The following is a 15,415-nucleotide window of genomic DNA, read 5'->3' as shown; positions in this document are numbered from 1 at the left end:
CTATCCTCCTGGCCAGCACAGGTGTCACTTTTGGCTTCTGACCACGTCCTCTGAGATTTTTCACAGTGTGAAACGTCTTGTTTTTTAAAATAATACTTTGCACTGTAGCCACTGGAACTTCAAAACATTTAGATATGGTATCATAGCCCTTTCCTCACTTGTGAGCAGCCACAATGCGCATCCGAAAGTCCCCAGTGAGCTCCTTTGTCTTAGCCATGACTGTCCACAAACCAACAGCAGAGAGCTTCTGTTTTTCACCTGTTGAGTTGATTAAAACAGCCGTTCCCAATGAATCAGGGTAACTAGGATGCTTTAGAACAGCTTGGACTATTTGGAATGGTATAGAACTTTGGATTTTGGACTGTGAGAGTTTGCAAAGGGTGTGAATAATTTTGAGCATGCCACTTTTTGTTCAAATGTAAATAAAAGCTGAGAAATATTTTTTTATACATCGTCTTATTATCTTTTGGGAGAAGCCTGTGTCATTTCCGGCCAAAAAAAAACTTGCTGGTTGAATAAAAGTGTCTTAAAGTCAGAATTTGCCCGGGGGTCTGAATAATTTCGGGCTTGTAGGTGTTTTATCTGAATAACTCCTGTCAATCTGACACCAAACAAGGCTGTTTTCATCCTTGTAGCTCGTGATTCCAGTCAGAGAGGGGCGCTGTGTTCGCATCCCAATGGATCCTTGGGACGGGACTCGACGCACAGACACACACATCAGCAGTAGCGTTCACTGTCTGTCTGTCGCCAGCGTGTGCATGTGAACGGATTCTTGCCCTTTTTTATCCAGGGATCTACGGCCATACGGACCCAGGACGTCAAAATGTGTGGCTGAAGAACACACCTCGGGATTACAGTGGTCAAAATCCCGCATTTGGTCCTCCCGTGACTGCCCAAACTGAGGATTTGCTCCGGCCAGCGCAGCGATCATGTCGGGGAAAATAGAAAGCAAGCACGGTAAGCGCGAACCGGCCCGTTGGGTCTCTAGGCCCCGTTAGGTCGCACTTTACCAGCTCATCACTCATTAATCAATTCGTTTACAGCTATTTTATGTGTGCACCAAAGGCACGGGTCTCTAATGTTTATTTCGACCCAGGAATAGGGGTGGAATAAATCAGTGTCCGTTAGCACACGCTAGCGCCTGCTGGGGACCCAGAACTGGCGCTGCCGCACGGGACATTTAAACGGGATCATCCCGGTTGTTTTTTCAACCGAGAGACGCTTGCAAACGAGCACAGGCAGTTGTCTGCTTGTATGTGCTATTAAAATTCATTTATCAGTGCTTGCTCACATGCAAACACTACAGCAGGGGTAGAGACTCTCCAGCCTGCTGCTGTTGTCAATCTCATGCTCAGACAGACTGAGACAGGAATAAGTAAAGTAATGAGTTTAATGCAGTGCTATGCACAGTTTTATTTAATTTTTCATGCTTTCAGTCTTGTTCACTGGGTGATTAGGTTGCACAGATTGTCTTAGAACTATTTAAAGCGTTCATATGTGCATTTATATTTGTTGTATTCTTTAAAAAGCAGTTGACAACGTTCAGTTGAAATTTACATGTGCAGTGTAAATTATATGCTGTTTTTCAACATTTTATTGATATTTCAATATTTGCAATTCACTTAAATAGTTCTGGATGTTTTTATGTTGTAAAATGAGTTCATAAAAGCAGCTTGTTTTATGCAATTGTTGTTTAAGTAGTCAGTTTTCAATGCACCGCTGGATGTCATGTATTTAAATGCAAATATGGTTTTTGGGAACTAGGGAGACTGTATTGCTTTTGTCATGTAATGAAGGAGGCGTTTGTCATTTTGTCATAGTCTTTTTTTAAATGTTTTTTTTTAAACATTAAGCCTCATCTGCTCGCCAAGTCTGCATTTATTTGATCTAAAGTACAGCAAAATTCTGAAATATATTTACTATTTAAAAAAACTGTTTTCTATTTGAATATATTTTAAAATGTAATTTATTCTTGTGGTTTCAAAGCTGAATTTTTAGCATCATTACTCCAGTCAGATGATCTTTCAGAAATCATTTTAATATTCTGATTTGCTGCTCAAAAACATTTATTATTATTATGTTGAAAACAGCGGAGTAGACTTTTTTCAGGTTTCTTTGATGAATAGAAAGCTCAGAAGAACGGCATTTATCTGAAATAGAAATCTTTTGTAACATTACAAATGTTTTTATCATCACTTTTGGTCCACTTAAAGCATCCTTGCTAAATAAAAGTATTCATTTCTGTAATTTCTTGAACAGCAAATCCGCATATTAGAATGATTTCTGAAGAATCGTCTGACTGGAGTAATGATGCTGAAAATTTAGCTTTGATCACAGGAATAAATTACATTTTAAAATATATTTAAATAGAAAACGGTTATTTTAAATAAAATATTTCAGAAATGTATGTTTTTTTCTGTACTTTAAATCAAATTAAAGGTCCCATATCGTCAAAATCAAAATTTCCTGGCTTTTTTCATGATAACTAAGGTCTAGGGGCTATCTAACTACCATATGAGTTTCAAAACAGTCAATCCACAGTAAACTGCACACAGCCTGCTTAAAGTAGCTGTTCATTTTCACGAGCAGCTGTGACTTCCGTAACGATGTGACGTCCGATCGACTCAAGTCACCGCCTTCAGTCACAAACCAACGTCCCACCCTCCTTTTGTCAAACCCCCAGACAACAACGCATCCATTCCATTGAGCAACAACAACAGGAAAACAAGTGGAGAAAACCCTGTTCAGTCGATAGATGTCAAGCTACGATCATTACACAGGCTTCAGAACAACGTTAATATAAGAGACCAGCGGCACGTCAACTTCAGCCTCTTTCACACAGCGATTCCGGTAAATACACGGATAATGTGTCCCACGATTTGTTCCGGAATTGTTTAATTTGGTTCATTCAGTTGTTTTCCGGAATCTGTGCGTGCTTTACACACAAACCATAAAGACATGTGACGTTTGGTTGGATGTGAGATGTAATGCGACACGTACGTTTCACTAAACTGAAACTAACCTGAACAAACTGTGCTTCAGCGCTGATAGTGAGGAGCTGGCTCTGCCTGATGATCGCTGCTTCATTCCACTTTGCACGTAACGTTATTTTTCGTTGTGAAGAGTCGCTTGATAACGTGCATCATTATTACAACACTGCCTTTAGGTTCTGGCTTTGGTTCACACAGTTCCCGTAATTTTCCAGAATCAGCGCGCATTGTGAAAGGGGCTTTACTAAAGCAACAGTTATGTAGCCTACTGCATTCGGTGTTTGTAAAAGAAAAAACATTAATGATCATTCTAAAATATCCCGTTGAGTATCAGCTCTCTCTATTGCTCTGAGCTCGCTTATGCTTACAGCATACATGACCGTAGTTACCTGTGATTGGCCTGGTTGTGCGTCACTCAGAAAACAACAGGCCAATCAGAAGAGAGGCTCATGAATATTAATTAGATGGGCCAAAATCGACCTGTTTTTGACAGAGCTCCTAAAAAAGGAGCTGTAAAAATATATTGAGATGGATTTTGGCACTTATACCGCAAATATATATTCTTAAGGACATCAACAAATAAAATAAACCTCCAGAAATGTGTACGATATGGGACCTTTAAAGCAGGCTTGGTGAGCGGGGGAGACATTAACAAATCTTTCTGGTAGTGTCAGTCTCATTTGCTTTTTTTAGACATAGTTGGATGCTTTCAAGTTGCATGTTAAGTTTAGGAATATGACAACACAGACTGGAGACTGTGTGTGTTGTCTGTCTCTAGATGTGTCTATGGTTGTGATGAGTCTAGTAACGGAAAGCGACAGGAGGTTTCTTTCGGCGGTGGGAAGGAAACTCAATCCCCCTGATCACCTCACCCTAAACAGCTGTCCTGACCGCCTGGATCGGGTCAGGGTTTAGGGTGAGGCTGCAAGGGAAGTTTTGTTGTTGTTTAGTGGATATTGCTGCAATAAAAAGCTTATTTCAGTTAAAAACTGTTACTAAGAATGAACAATGCAGTGTATGAGTTACTAAATCATTGTTGAGCAATGCAATTGTATTAATTTATTGGTTGCCGATGGGGTTGACGTTGGAAGCAGAGGCATTTGTGACCCTGGACCACAAAACCAGTCTTACGGGTCAGTTTTTTTAAATTGAGGTTTATACATCATCGGAAATATCAATCTAAATGAATAAACTTTCCACTGACATATGGTTTGTTAGGATAGGACAATATTTGGCTGAGATACAACTATTTGAAAGTCTGGAATCTGAGGGTGCAAAAAATCTAAATATTAAGAGAATCACCTTCAAAGTTGTCCAAATGAGGTTCTTAGGAATGCATACTAATCAAAAATAAAGTTTTGATTTATTTGTGGTAGGAAATTTACAAAATATCTTTATGAAACATGATATTTAATTAATATCCTAATGATTTTTGGCATAAAAGAAAAATCGATAATTTTGACCCATGCAATGTATTTTTGGCTTTTGCTACAAATACACCCATGCTACTTAAGACTGGTTTTGTGGTCCAGGGTCACATTTATATCTGTCTTTTTTACTGTACATTGTAAAACTTTTAGACTGTAAAATTATAGATTGATCACTTATAGATTGATTAAGATACTGAAAAAAGCACAAATGTCAGGGCATGTCAGCACCAAAACACCCTCGGACCCCAGAGGGTTAATATACATATGAAACAAACAGTCAAAATTCTATGAATATATAATATTTTTAGTTAAAATATTTTGCTTTTCCTCCACCAAGTGCCTGAAGAATCTACATTTATAGTGGCTATATAATATAAATGATATGGTTTTATTATTGTTAAACTACCATTCAAAAGTATGGAGTAAGATTATTTAATGTTTCTAAAAGAAGTCTCTTCCGCTCACTAAGGCTGCATTTATTTACTCAAAAATACAGGAAAAATGGTAATATTGTGAAAAATTATTATAGCTTAAAACAGCTGCTTTCTGTGTAAATATATGTTAAAATGTAATTTATTCCTGTGATCAAAGCTGAATTTCCAGCATCATTACTTCAGTCTTCACTTCACATGATCCTTCAGAAATCATTCTAATATGCTGAATTTGTGTATATTTTTGTGAAAACTGTGATGCATTTTATTTTTCAGATGATCAATTTAATGCACCCTTCCTCTGAACAGCAGATCAATCTTAACATTAAAGCTATACCTATTAATTTCTATAACAGCCAAGGTGTTTTCTTATTGAAATGGAAGCAGTCTCCTTGTGGGAAAGTAAGGAATGTGTGTCCCGAGGCGTTACTCACCTTAACATTCCTTTCTGACACACCTGAAAGGCACATTTTAGTGGGACTGAATGTTTTTGAGTGTTATACATCATGTTAGGGCACTTCTCATTTGAGAATGAGCCTAATTTGAACAATATACAGACATGATTTGGCTGTTTCATTTAAGTCATAGAGGTTTTGTGAAGCCGCATTCCTTGCATGTTTTGTTCAGGTCCACGTTGTGTCCTGTCTTGTAGCGACCTGTAGGAAGTCTATGGGTATGTGTGCGCTCACCTGTGCGCTCGAATACACCCGCTTTGTTTGTTTTGGAGGTTTGTGTGTGTTTAGTTACCTGGTCGCCTGTTTGGTCAGGCCAATCGATGGACGGTTCTGGATCTAAATCTAAAGCTGGCTCGAGTCAGCGAGAGCAGAGTGTGCAGACCGAGCGGCTGTGTGAGCGAGTGTGCTGACGTAATTCTCGGCATCAACATGTTTCTCTGTCGCCGTGGATACGCTGACCTGATGTCATAACGGCACTGTCATTCATGCAGAAATATTAAAACCGGTCACCTGCTATGAACTAACCTCCCTCTGTCTGCCTCGCTCTTTCTCTGTGGCGCTCAACAAAACCAGGAAGCTGATTTGACCTCCCTCAACTTCCTTACGACAGTGAGAAAATGAACTTTGGGGAGAAAAATGAGCGTGTGAGAAATCTTGAGATCGTGCATTCATGTCTTCCCAGGATGGAAGATCTTAAAGGAGCAGTTCAGTGAAAATGACAATTTCCCAGCCTAGTGTTGATCCAAAGCTGTCTGGCTTTCTTATGGAAGCCAGTTTCCACCACTGAATAAATAATTAAAAAAGTGATTAAGAATTTTTTCCTCAGAGTAGTGTGATATATAAACTCACAACTGTGTATTATTGCATGATATAAAATTGCATTTCTGTCTTTTCTCTCAAAATTGCAAAGTCTCAAGGTTTATGTCTTACAATTTTTTTTCTTAGAATTGGGAGTTTATATCTCGAAATATTGTAAAGTCAAAATTGTAAGATATAAACTCATAATTGTAAGAAAATAGTCTTTTTTTTTTTCCGTCGTGAGTAAAATGTTAGAATTGCAAGAAATAAATTTGCAATTGCACGAAAATGTCAGAATTGTGAGTATAAAGTCAGAATTGTGAGAAAAGACATTAGAATTGCAAGAAAAAGTCAGAATTGCAAGCAATAAACTCGCAATTGCGAAAGAAGTCTGAATTGCAGGAAAAAAGCCGGAATTGTGGGAAAGGTTAGAACTGCAAGAAATAAGCTCAACTAAAACATTAGCAATTGCAAGAAATAAGCTCGGAATTTCAAGAAAAATGTCAGAACTGCAAGAAAATAGTGAGAATTACAAGAAATGAACTTGAATTGCGAGAAAAGTCATAATTGTGAGAAAAGAAGTCAGAATTGTAAGAAATAAACTTGCAATTGGAAAAAGTCAGAATTGCGAGAAAAGTCAGAATTGTGAGAAAAGAAGTCAGAATTGTAAGAAATAAACTTGCAATTGGAAAAAGTCAGAATTGCGGGAAAAAAAGTCAGAATTGTGAGAAAAGAAGTCAGAATTGTAAGAAATAAACTTGTAATTGGAAAAAGTCAGAATTGCGAGAAAAGTCAGAATTGTGAGAAAAGAAGTCAGAATTGTAAGAAATAAACTTGCAATTGGAAAAAGTCAGAATTGCGAGAAAAGTCAGAATTGTGAGAAAAGAAGTCAGAATTGTAAGAAATAAACTTGCAATTGGAAAAGTCAGAATTGCGAGAAAAGTCAGAATTGCGAGAAAAGAAGTCAGAATTGTAAGAAATAAACTTGCAATTGGAAAAAGTCAGAATTGCGGGAAAAAAGTCAGAATTGTGAGAAAAAGTTAGTATTGCAAGAAATAAACTTGCAATTTAGACTCTCGCAATTGCAAGTTTATTTCTTGCGATTTTAAATTCTTTTCTCACAAATCAGACTTTTTTTCTAGCAATCCTGCCTTTTTCCTCAGAATTATTCAAAATGACGAGAAATAAACTCAAAATTGCGAGGAAAAAAAGTCAGAATTGCAAGAAAATATAAGAATTGCAAGAAGTAAAGTCGCAATTGCGAGAAGAAAGCCTGAATTGTAAGGAAAAAGTCAGAAGTGCAAAAAAAAATAACTTGCAATTACGAGAAGTCAGAATTGTGAGGGGAAAAAGTAAGAATTGTAACAAAAGAATTTCGAATTCCGGGTAATAAGCAGAATTGTGATTTCATATCCTTCAGATCTGACTGTCTTTCTTGCATTTTGTAGAGTTTGTATTATGTAATTCTGAGAAAAAGAAGTCAGCCTGTGAGACATCATGACAAAAATTCTCCTTTTCTTTGCGAGAAACAGTTTTATCAATACTTAAAATAAGTTTTCAGTAGAAATGATGTAATGGTTGCAACACGCCCTTTATATCCGAGCAGTTCTGAGGAATCATCTGTGTGTGTTTTCATGTGGTTGAGAGATTGTGACATTCTCTAAATAACTCTACTGTAATAATGTGTCATGTACTGGTGGGTGTTTTGGATGTATTTATAAGTAGTTGCATTGCTATGTAAATCCCTGACAACAAAAATATTTATAAGTGCATGTAGATGTGTAATGCATTCAGTCGGGGCTATGTGTGTGTGTGTGTGTGTATGTTTATTTATGAATAGTTGCATTGCTATGTAAATCCCAGACAACAAAAGTGTGTATGAATGCTCACATATACATGTTTGTGTCTTAAAAGCAGTCTAGCAGTAAACTGCGAGATAACATACTACTGAGAAATTCAGACACAACAGATTAAGACTAGTGCATGTCTTGGCAGGATGAGAAATTGTGTGTTTATATATCTATATATTCATGATTATTTTGTTTGCAGTATGAAATTAATCACTTTTCACAATACACATTAAGTTTTTGTGTAAAAACTTATACATTTTGTGTATACATGTATATATTTATGATGATTTTGTTGCCAATATAAAATTAAGCTATATTTTGCAGTGTAAAATTAAATCTATTTGCAACTCAATATTCACAATACGCATTTATTTATTTCACAATACACACTTTTTTCATATTTGGAAGAAATTAACTCACAATTGCGAGGAAAAAAGTCTGAATTGCAAGAAATGAACTCTAGAAATAAATCAGAATTGTGAGGGAAAAAAATCAAAATTAAGCGAACTAAACTTCTCACTTTTTGTGAGAAAAAGATAGAACAACAAAAAATTTAACTCGCAATTGCAAGAAAAAGTCATAATTGAGAGAAAAGAAGTCAGAATTGCAAGAAATAAACTTGCAATTGTGAGAAAAAGTTAGAATTGCGAGAAAGAAATCAGAACTGTGAGGAAAAATCAGAATTGAGTGAAAAACTCGGAACTGTGAGAAAAAATTAGAATGGCAAAATATTTTAATTGCAATTGCGAGAAAGAACTCAGAATTGCTAAAAAAAGAAATCAGAATTGGGAGAAATAAACTCAAAATTGTGAGAAAAAGTTAGAATTGCAAAATATTCTACTCGCAATTGCAAGAAAAAGTCAGAATTGAGAGGAAAAAAGTCAGAATTGCAAGAAATAAACTAGCAATTGTGAGAAAAAGTCAGAATTGAGAGGAAAAAAGTCAGAATTGCAAGAAATAAACTAGCAATTGTGAGAAAAAGTCAGAATTGCGAGAAAAAAGTCAGAATTGCTAAAAAGAAATCAGAACTGGGAGAAAAAATCTGAGTTGAGTGAAATAAACTCAGAACTGTGAGAAAGTTAGAATGGCAAAAAATTAAACTCGCAATTGCAAGAAAAAGTCAGAATTGAGAGAAAAGAAGTCAGAATTGCAAGAAATAAACTCGCAATTGTGAGGAAAAAGTCAGAATTGAAAGAAAAAAGTTGGAATTGTGTGAAAAGTTAATATTGCAAAAACTCAGAATTGCAAGAAATGAACTTGAATTGCAAGAAAAGTCAGGATTGTGAGAAAAGAAGTCAGAATTGCAAGAAATAAACTTGCAATTGCAATTGCGAAAAAAAGTCAGGTTTGTGAGAAAAAAGTCAGAACTGCAAGAAATAAACTCACAACTGCCAAAAAATAGTCAGAGTTGCGAGAGAAAAGTCAGAATTGTGAAAAACAATGACAGAAATGGCAGGTAACACTTTGTATTAAGAGACTTATATTATATATATTAAAATCTTTGACTTCTTTAGAACTTAAAAATCATTTTTACCATAAAAGTCCAGTTTTAATGTGAAGATTTAAGTGGTTGTCTTTGTGATCCTTTCTGTCTTGTGAAACAATTTGAGTGGTTTTGCAAATTATGAATTGGTCTAAGTCAAGATTTAACGGAGTTGTTCATTTGGAAATGTCAATTTGTTTTTTAATTCCATCATCACTTACAAGAACATTTAGCCACAATACTGTTGAAATAAAGTCAGTTTTGTGACATCACATTCCCTGAAGTCTTGTAGGGTTTGGTAGTAAATTAAAACAATATGATGATGCAATCTTCACTCATGCTGATCTAAAATAAAATGGCTTTTAAATGAATCTAATAACTCGACTTGGCTGTAGTTCCTAATTCCCGACTGTTTTTGCTTGAGTGTGCTGCATTCTGATTGGTTGCTGGGGGAGTCTTGGCCCTTGATTGGTCGGAACAAGTACGGAATTATTTTAAGTCCTCTCTGGCCACTTGTTTTTCATCCCAAAACTGTAATTTGGGGTTTTAGAGAAATGAGTGCAGATTACTAGAATGAAAAACATGCTCTTACTATCCTGAGCTTCAGTAATTAGATGGTACTTGCACTGTGTGTGTGTGTGTGTGTGTGTGTGTGTGTGTCTTTGAGAGAAGCAGGCATGTGGATGTGAAGGGCTTTGTGGAAATAAAGTACAGAACGGATAGACGCGAGGTTGAGAATTTAAAGCGCTCCGCTCCGCTCTGATTTGAGCTGTATTATCTGTTTTTTTTCCTCCTGTAATGGAGGTTTAAAATGTATTGACTGGATTTACATTTCCATTGTGTTTTTCCGGATCAGTGTTTGCATGTTTGCGTGTGTGCTGTTTTCCATGCCGTAGGCTTTATCGATCATTTCTCACATGTCAGGCGGTTTTTCATCTGCGGATCTAGATTATCACTGCTCCATTTGGAATCGGGATGTTTTGGCATTCCGACATCATCCAGCACACATGGAACGTTGAGACGACGGACTCTGGAAGTTCTCTGCAGTTCTATTTGAGTTTATTTTTAGATCCCACTCTTTGGTTTGATGTCTGAGTCAGGCTGGGTCATGGGATTCGACTGAGGGTGACTAACCGCGAACCCTGAGCGATGTCTCTGATCCTGGATGCTTATTTCTGGATGTAGATGGACAGCACACTGATGTCTTGGGGCTTGATAAAAATGTCCAATATCACCATTAGAGATCCCTGTTTGAGGTCCATACGACTGGAAAAAGTCTAAATTAGTTCTTAAGTTCAATAACCAGAACTTCTCCGGTTTCTACATGGGAAACAGCAGCCGCCGAACCCAACCTCTTCTAGAGGAGACGGACTATTTTTATGCAGGAGATGCAGATACAGGTGAGAACGGATGTGCTGAAATCCCATACAGGATGGATTTGTATTCATCAGGGTCATTGTAGAGTTTATGTGGAGACATTTGGACTTTGTTTTCTTATGTAACAGGTGTAATATATAATATTAAGGCAGGATGGACTTTGTATTTGGCCGCTTACTGGCTCTTTTGAGATTTCACTAGCTGTTATTGCAGTTCACTAACTAGTTGTAGGTGTACTTTAGACTTTGAGGGATACAAATGTTGTCATATTTCTGCCCATTTACTATTGGTTTTGATTGATCAGAGTCTAAGATTTGCTTGTCTTGAAGGTGGGATGTTTGTTCTTATTCTTTTTAAAGATCTGGATTTGGATGTTTTGCTAATTTCCTTGCATATATGTGACCCTGGACTACAAAATCAGGTTTAAATAGCAAAGGTGTATTTGTAGCAATAGTCAAAAATACATTGAATAGGTCAAAATTATCGATTATTTTTAATGCCAAAAATCATTGGGATATTAAAGACCATGGTTCATGAAGATATTTTGTACATTTTCTCCCATGAATATATCAAAACTTAAGTTTTGATTAGCCATATGCATTGCTAAGAACTTTGGACAACTTTAAAAGCAATTTTCTCAATATTTTGTGCTTTTCAGATTCTAGATTTTCAATTAGTTAAAAAAATAAATAATTTTAAGTTTAGTCAACATGAAATGTTAAGTTGTATTACATGAAAATGTGGATATTTGAGTTGAGTAAACTTAATATTTAAGTTGAACCACCTTTTTTTTTTTTTTTTTTTTTTTTTTTTTTATACAGTGTTGTATCTTATTGAATATTGTCCTATACTAACAAACCATGAATGGAACACTGATAAAAATAATTCTGTGGTAAATACTACAGAAAAACAAATGTAATTTCTACATGAAAATGTTAGTTCAGGCAATAATAATAAAAAAAGTAAATTCTATATTGGTACTTAATTTATGCCTGTACAAGTTAAAGCGTAAATATAAACGTTATAAAATTAAGTAAAACCTACTCAGCTGATTTGATACTGGTGTTCCCATCATGCGCTGGGCATAAATAATTAATAAGGTTTTTCCAGTTTACACAGTTTTAGCGTTGTTTTTGTTGTTAGATTTAGTAACTTGTTATTTTGTTACATCTGGAGTTAATTTTCTACTCAAAATAACACATTCATGCTTAAAAATGAACCACAGACAGTTACCGTCATGTATTTGTGTACCAAGTATTGAAGTCTCCGTGTTTCTGATGAGCGCTGGTTTACTGATTATGTAGATATGCTGTCTACATGATATCTATTGTGCAATTTAAGATGTTTTTAAGTAACACACTTTAAATGCATGGTTTAATTGGGTGCCATATTAAGTAAAATCAAAGTGTTGCTAAGTAAGCGTTGACTAAATAAGAATTACTCAAACGTTTGCTGGCCAAGCTAAAGTTACTTATTTTCTTTGTTAAATGTACTTAACTTGGATAAGTAGATTTTACTTAAATCACTTAATACTTAAATCAGAATCAGAATCAGAATCCGAATGAGCTTTATTGCCAGGTATGTTTGCACATACTAGGAATTTGTTTTTGTGACAGAGCTCCACAGTGCTACAGAAAGACAGTGACAAGACGATACATATTATAAAAAGAACAATATAGAGGTATACAAGACAGACAATGTGCAAAAATAGCAAAGACATTTGAATGGAGTAAGTATGTGCTTTAAATAAATAACGGAAAAATGAATAAAGAATGTATAGTGTTGTATGTTCCACGATCAAGTGTTCATGAGATGGATTGCCTGAGGAAAGAAACTGTTTCGGTGTCAGGTCGTTCTAGTGCTCAGTGCTCTGTAGCGCCGACCGGATGGTAACAGTTCAAAAAGTGAGTGTGCTGGATGTGAGGGGTCCAGAGTAATTTTGGCAGCCCTTTTTCGTACTCTGGATAAGTACAGATCTTGAAGGGTAGGGAGGGTTGTACCAATGATTCGCTCAGCAGTCCGGACTATCCGACGTAGTCTTCTGAGATCAGAATTTGTAGCTGAGCTGAACCAGATGGTAATTGAAGTGCAGAGGACGGATTCAATAATGGCAGAGTAAAACTGTTTCAGCAGTTCCTGTGGCAGGTTGAGCTTCCTCAGCTGGCGGAGGAAGTACAGCCTCTGCTGGGCTTTTTTCACAATGGAGTCTATGTGAATGTCCCACTTCAGGTCCTGAGAGATGGTATTTCCAAGGAACCTGAATGACTCCACTGTGTTTACAGTGCTGTTCATGATGGTGAGTGGGGGGAGAGCAGGGGGGGTTTTCCTGAAGTCTATGATCATCTCCACAGTTTTGAGCGTGTTGAGCTCCAGGTTGTTATGACTGCACCAGACAGCCAGCTCTTTTACCTCCTGTCTGTAAGCAGACTCGTCACCGTCCTGAATGAGGCCGATAAGTGTGGTGTCGTCTGCAAACTTCAGGAGCTTGACAGAGGGGTCTTTGGAGGTACAGTCATTAGTATACAGGGAGAAGAGCAGTGGGGAGAGGACACAACCCTGAGGGGCGCCAGTGCTGATAGTCCGGGTGCTGGATGAGAATTTTCCCAGCCTCACTAGCTGCTGCCTGTCTGTCAGGAAGCTGTTGATCCACTGACAGACTGATGTGGGCACAGAGAGCTGAGTTAGTTTGGGCAGGAGGAGGTTTGGGATGATAGTGTTGAAGGCTGAACTGAAGTCCACAAACAGGATCCTCGCGTAAGTCCCTGATTTGTCCAGATGCTGCAGTATGAAATGTAGACTCATGTTCACTGCATCATCTACAGACCTGTTTGCACGATAAGCAAACTGCAGGGGGTCCAGTAAGGGTCCGGTGATGTCCTTCAGATAAGCCAGAACCAGTTTCTCAAACGACTTCATGACGACAGATGTTAGCGCCACAGGTCTGTAGTCGTTAAGTCCTGTTATTTTGGGTTTCTTTGGAATGGGGATGATTTCAGAACGTTTGAGAGAGGCGGGGACTTCACACAACTCCAAAGACCTATTGAAGATCTGTGAGAAAATGGGTGCCAGCTGATCTGCACAGGTTTTCAGACAGGCTGGTGTGACACCGTCAGGGCCTGGTGCCTTTCTTCTTTTGTTCTTTTTGAAGACCTTGCGTACCTCATCTTCACTGATTTGAATGGGAGTTGCAGGAGTGGGGGAGAGGGGTGATGTTGGAGGTGTAAATGGTGTCTTTTCAAACCGACAATAGAACTCGTTCAGATCGTCTGCCAGTTGCTGATTCTGCAAAGTGCTGGGGGATGATGTCTTGTAATTGGTGATTTGTTTTAGACCTTTCCACACTGATGAAGAGTCACTGGAATGAAATTGGTTCCTTATCTTTTCGGAATAATTTCTCTTTGCCACTTTGATCTCCTTTTCCAGTGTGTATTTGGCCTCTTTATACAAGACTTTGTCCCCTTTCCTGTAAGCATCATCTTTGACATGACGAAGCTGTCTGAGTTTTGCAGTGAACCATGGTTTGTCGTTGTTGTAAGTTAAGCGAGTCCTGGTAGGAATGCATAAATCCTCACAGAAACTGATATATGAAGTAACAGTCTCTGTAAGCTCGTCCAGATCAGTAGCAGCAGCTTCAAAAACACTCCAATCAGTACATTCGAAACAGGCTTGTAAAGCCCGCTCTGTTTCGTTGGTCCATCTCTTTACAGACTTTGCTACAGGTTTAGCAGATTTAAGTTTTTGCCTGTAGGTTGGTATAAGATGAACCAGGCAGTGATCAGAAAGTCCCAAAGCTGCCCGTGAGACAGAGTGATATGCATTCCTTATTGTGGTGTAACAGTGGTCCAATATATTTCTATCTCTGGTCGGACATGTGATGTGCTGTCTGTATTTTGGCAGTTCACGGGAGAGATTTGCTCTATTAAAATCCCCAAGAATGATTAAAACAGAGTCCGGGTGTTGTTGTTCTGTCTCTGTGATGTGATCAGCGAGTTTCTGTAACGCCAGGCTCACGTGCGCTTGCGGTGGAATGTACACACTCACGAGAATGAACGAGCAAAACTCTCGCGGCGAATAGAACGGCTTACAGTTTATGAAAAGCGCTTCAACATCAGAACAGCATATTTTCTTTAACACTGTTACATCTGTACACCACCTCTCATTGATGTAAAAGCACGTCCCGCCGCCGCGCGATTTCCCCGTCGATTCTGCGTCGCGGTCTCCTCTGAACAGCTGATATCCCGGGAGATGAATCGCGCTGTCCGGTATAGCCGCGTTCAGCCAGGTTTCCGTGAAACACAGAGCAGCAGAGTGTGAGAAGTCCTTATTTGTCCGGGAGAGCAGAAGGAGTTCGTCCGTTTTGTTTGGTAGAGACCGGAGATTTGCCAAATGTATGCCTGGCAGTGTCATCCTGAATCCACGCTGACGAAGCTTCACGAGCGCGCCGGCGCGCTTCCCCCGCGTCCTGCGCGTCCTGCGCGTCCTGAAGCCTTTGGTAAGCGCCGCCGCTCCGCCAACTATGATGTTGAGCAAAACGTCCGAATAATCAAAAACCGGTAGGAGATTTTGTGGTATGTTCTGCCTAATGTTTAGCAGTTCATCCC

The 15,415-nt window shown here is 38.1% G+C and overlaps 1 protein-coding gene across 7 annotated transcripts in view; it reads left to right on the top strand.

Moving 5' to 3' along the window:
- Positions 1 to 721: 721 nt before the first annotated feature.
- Positions 722 to 15,415, top strand: part of rapgef1b (Rap guanine nucleotide exchange factor (GEF) 1b) — a 61,715-nt gene continuing 47,021 nt past the window's right edge. For 2 of the 7 annotated variants that reach the window (XM_073824375.1, XM_073824371.1), the window contains exon 1: positions 10,378 to 10,837. In XM_073824375.1, the coding sequence (XP_073680476.1) occupies positions 10,762 to 10,837 (76 nt within the window). In that variant the 5' untranslated portion in view covers positions 10,378 to 10,761. Of the gene's footprint in view, positions 958 to 10,376; positions 10,838 to 15,415 lie in introns of those variants that run through there. The other 5 variants (XM_073824374.1, XM_073824376.1, XM_073824373.1 and 2 more) reach the window with 4 other exon arrangements.

Source organism: Garra rufa, chromosome 19 (genome assembly GCF_049309525.1).
Source record: "Garra rufa chromosome 19, GarRuf1.0, whole genome shotgun sequence".
NCBI classification, from domain to species: domain Eukaryota; kingdom Metazoa; phylum Chordata; class Actinopteri; order Cypriniformes; family Cyprinidae; genus Garra; species Garra rufa.
Note: the sequence above shows the minus strand (reverse complement) of the source record. Positions and strands in the feature narration are given on the sequence as shown.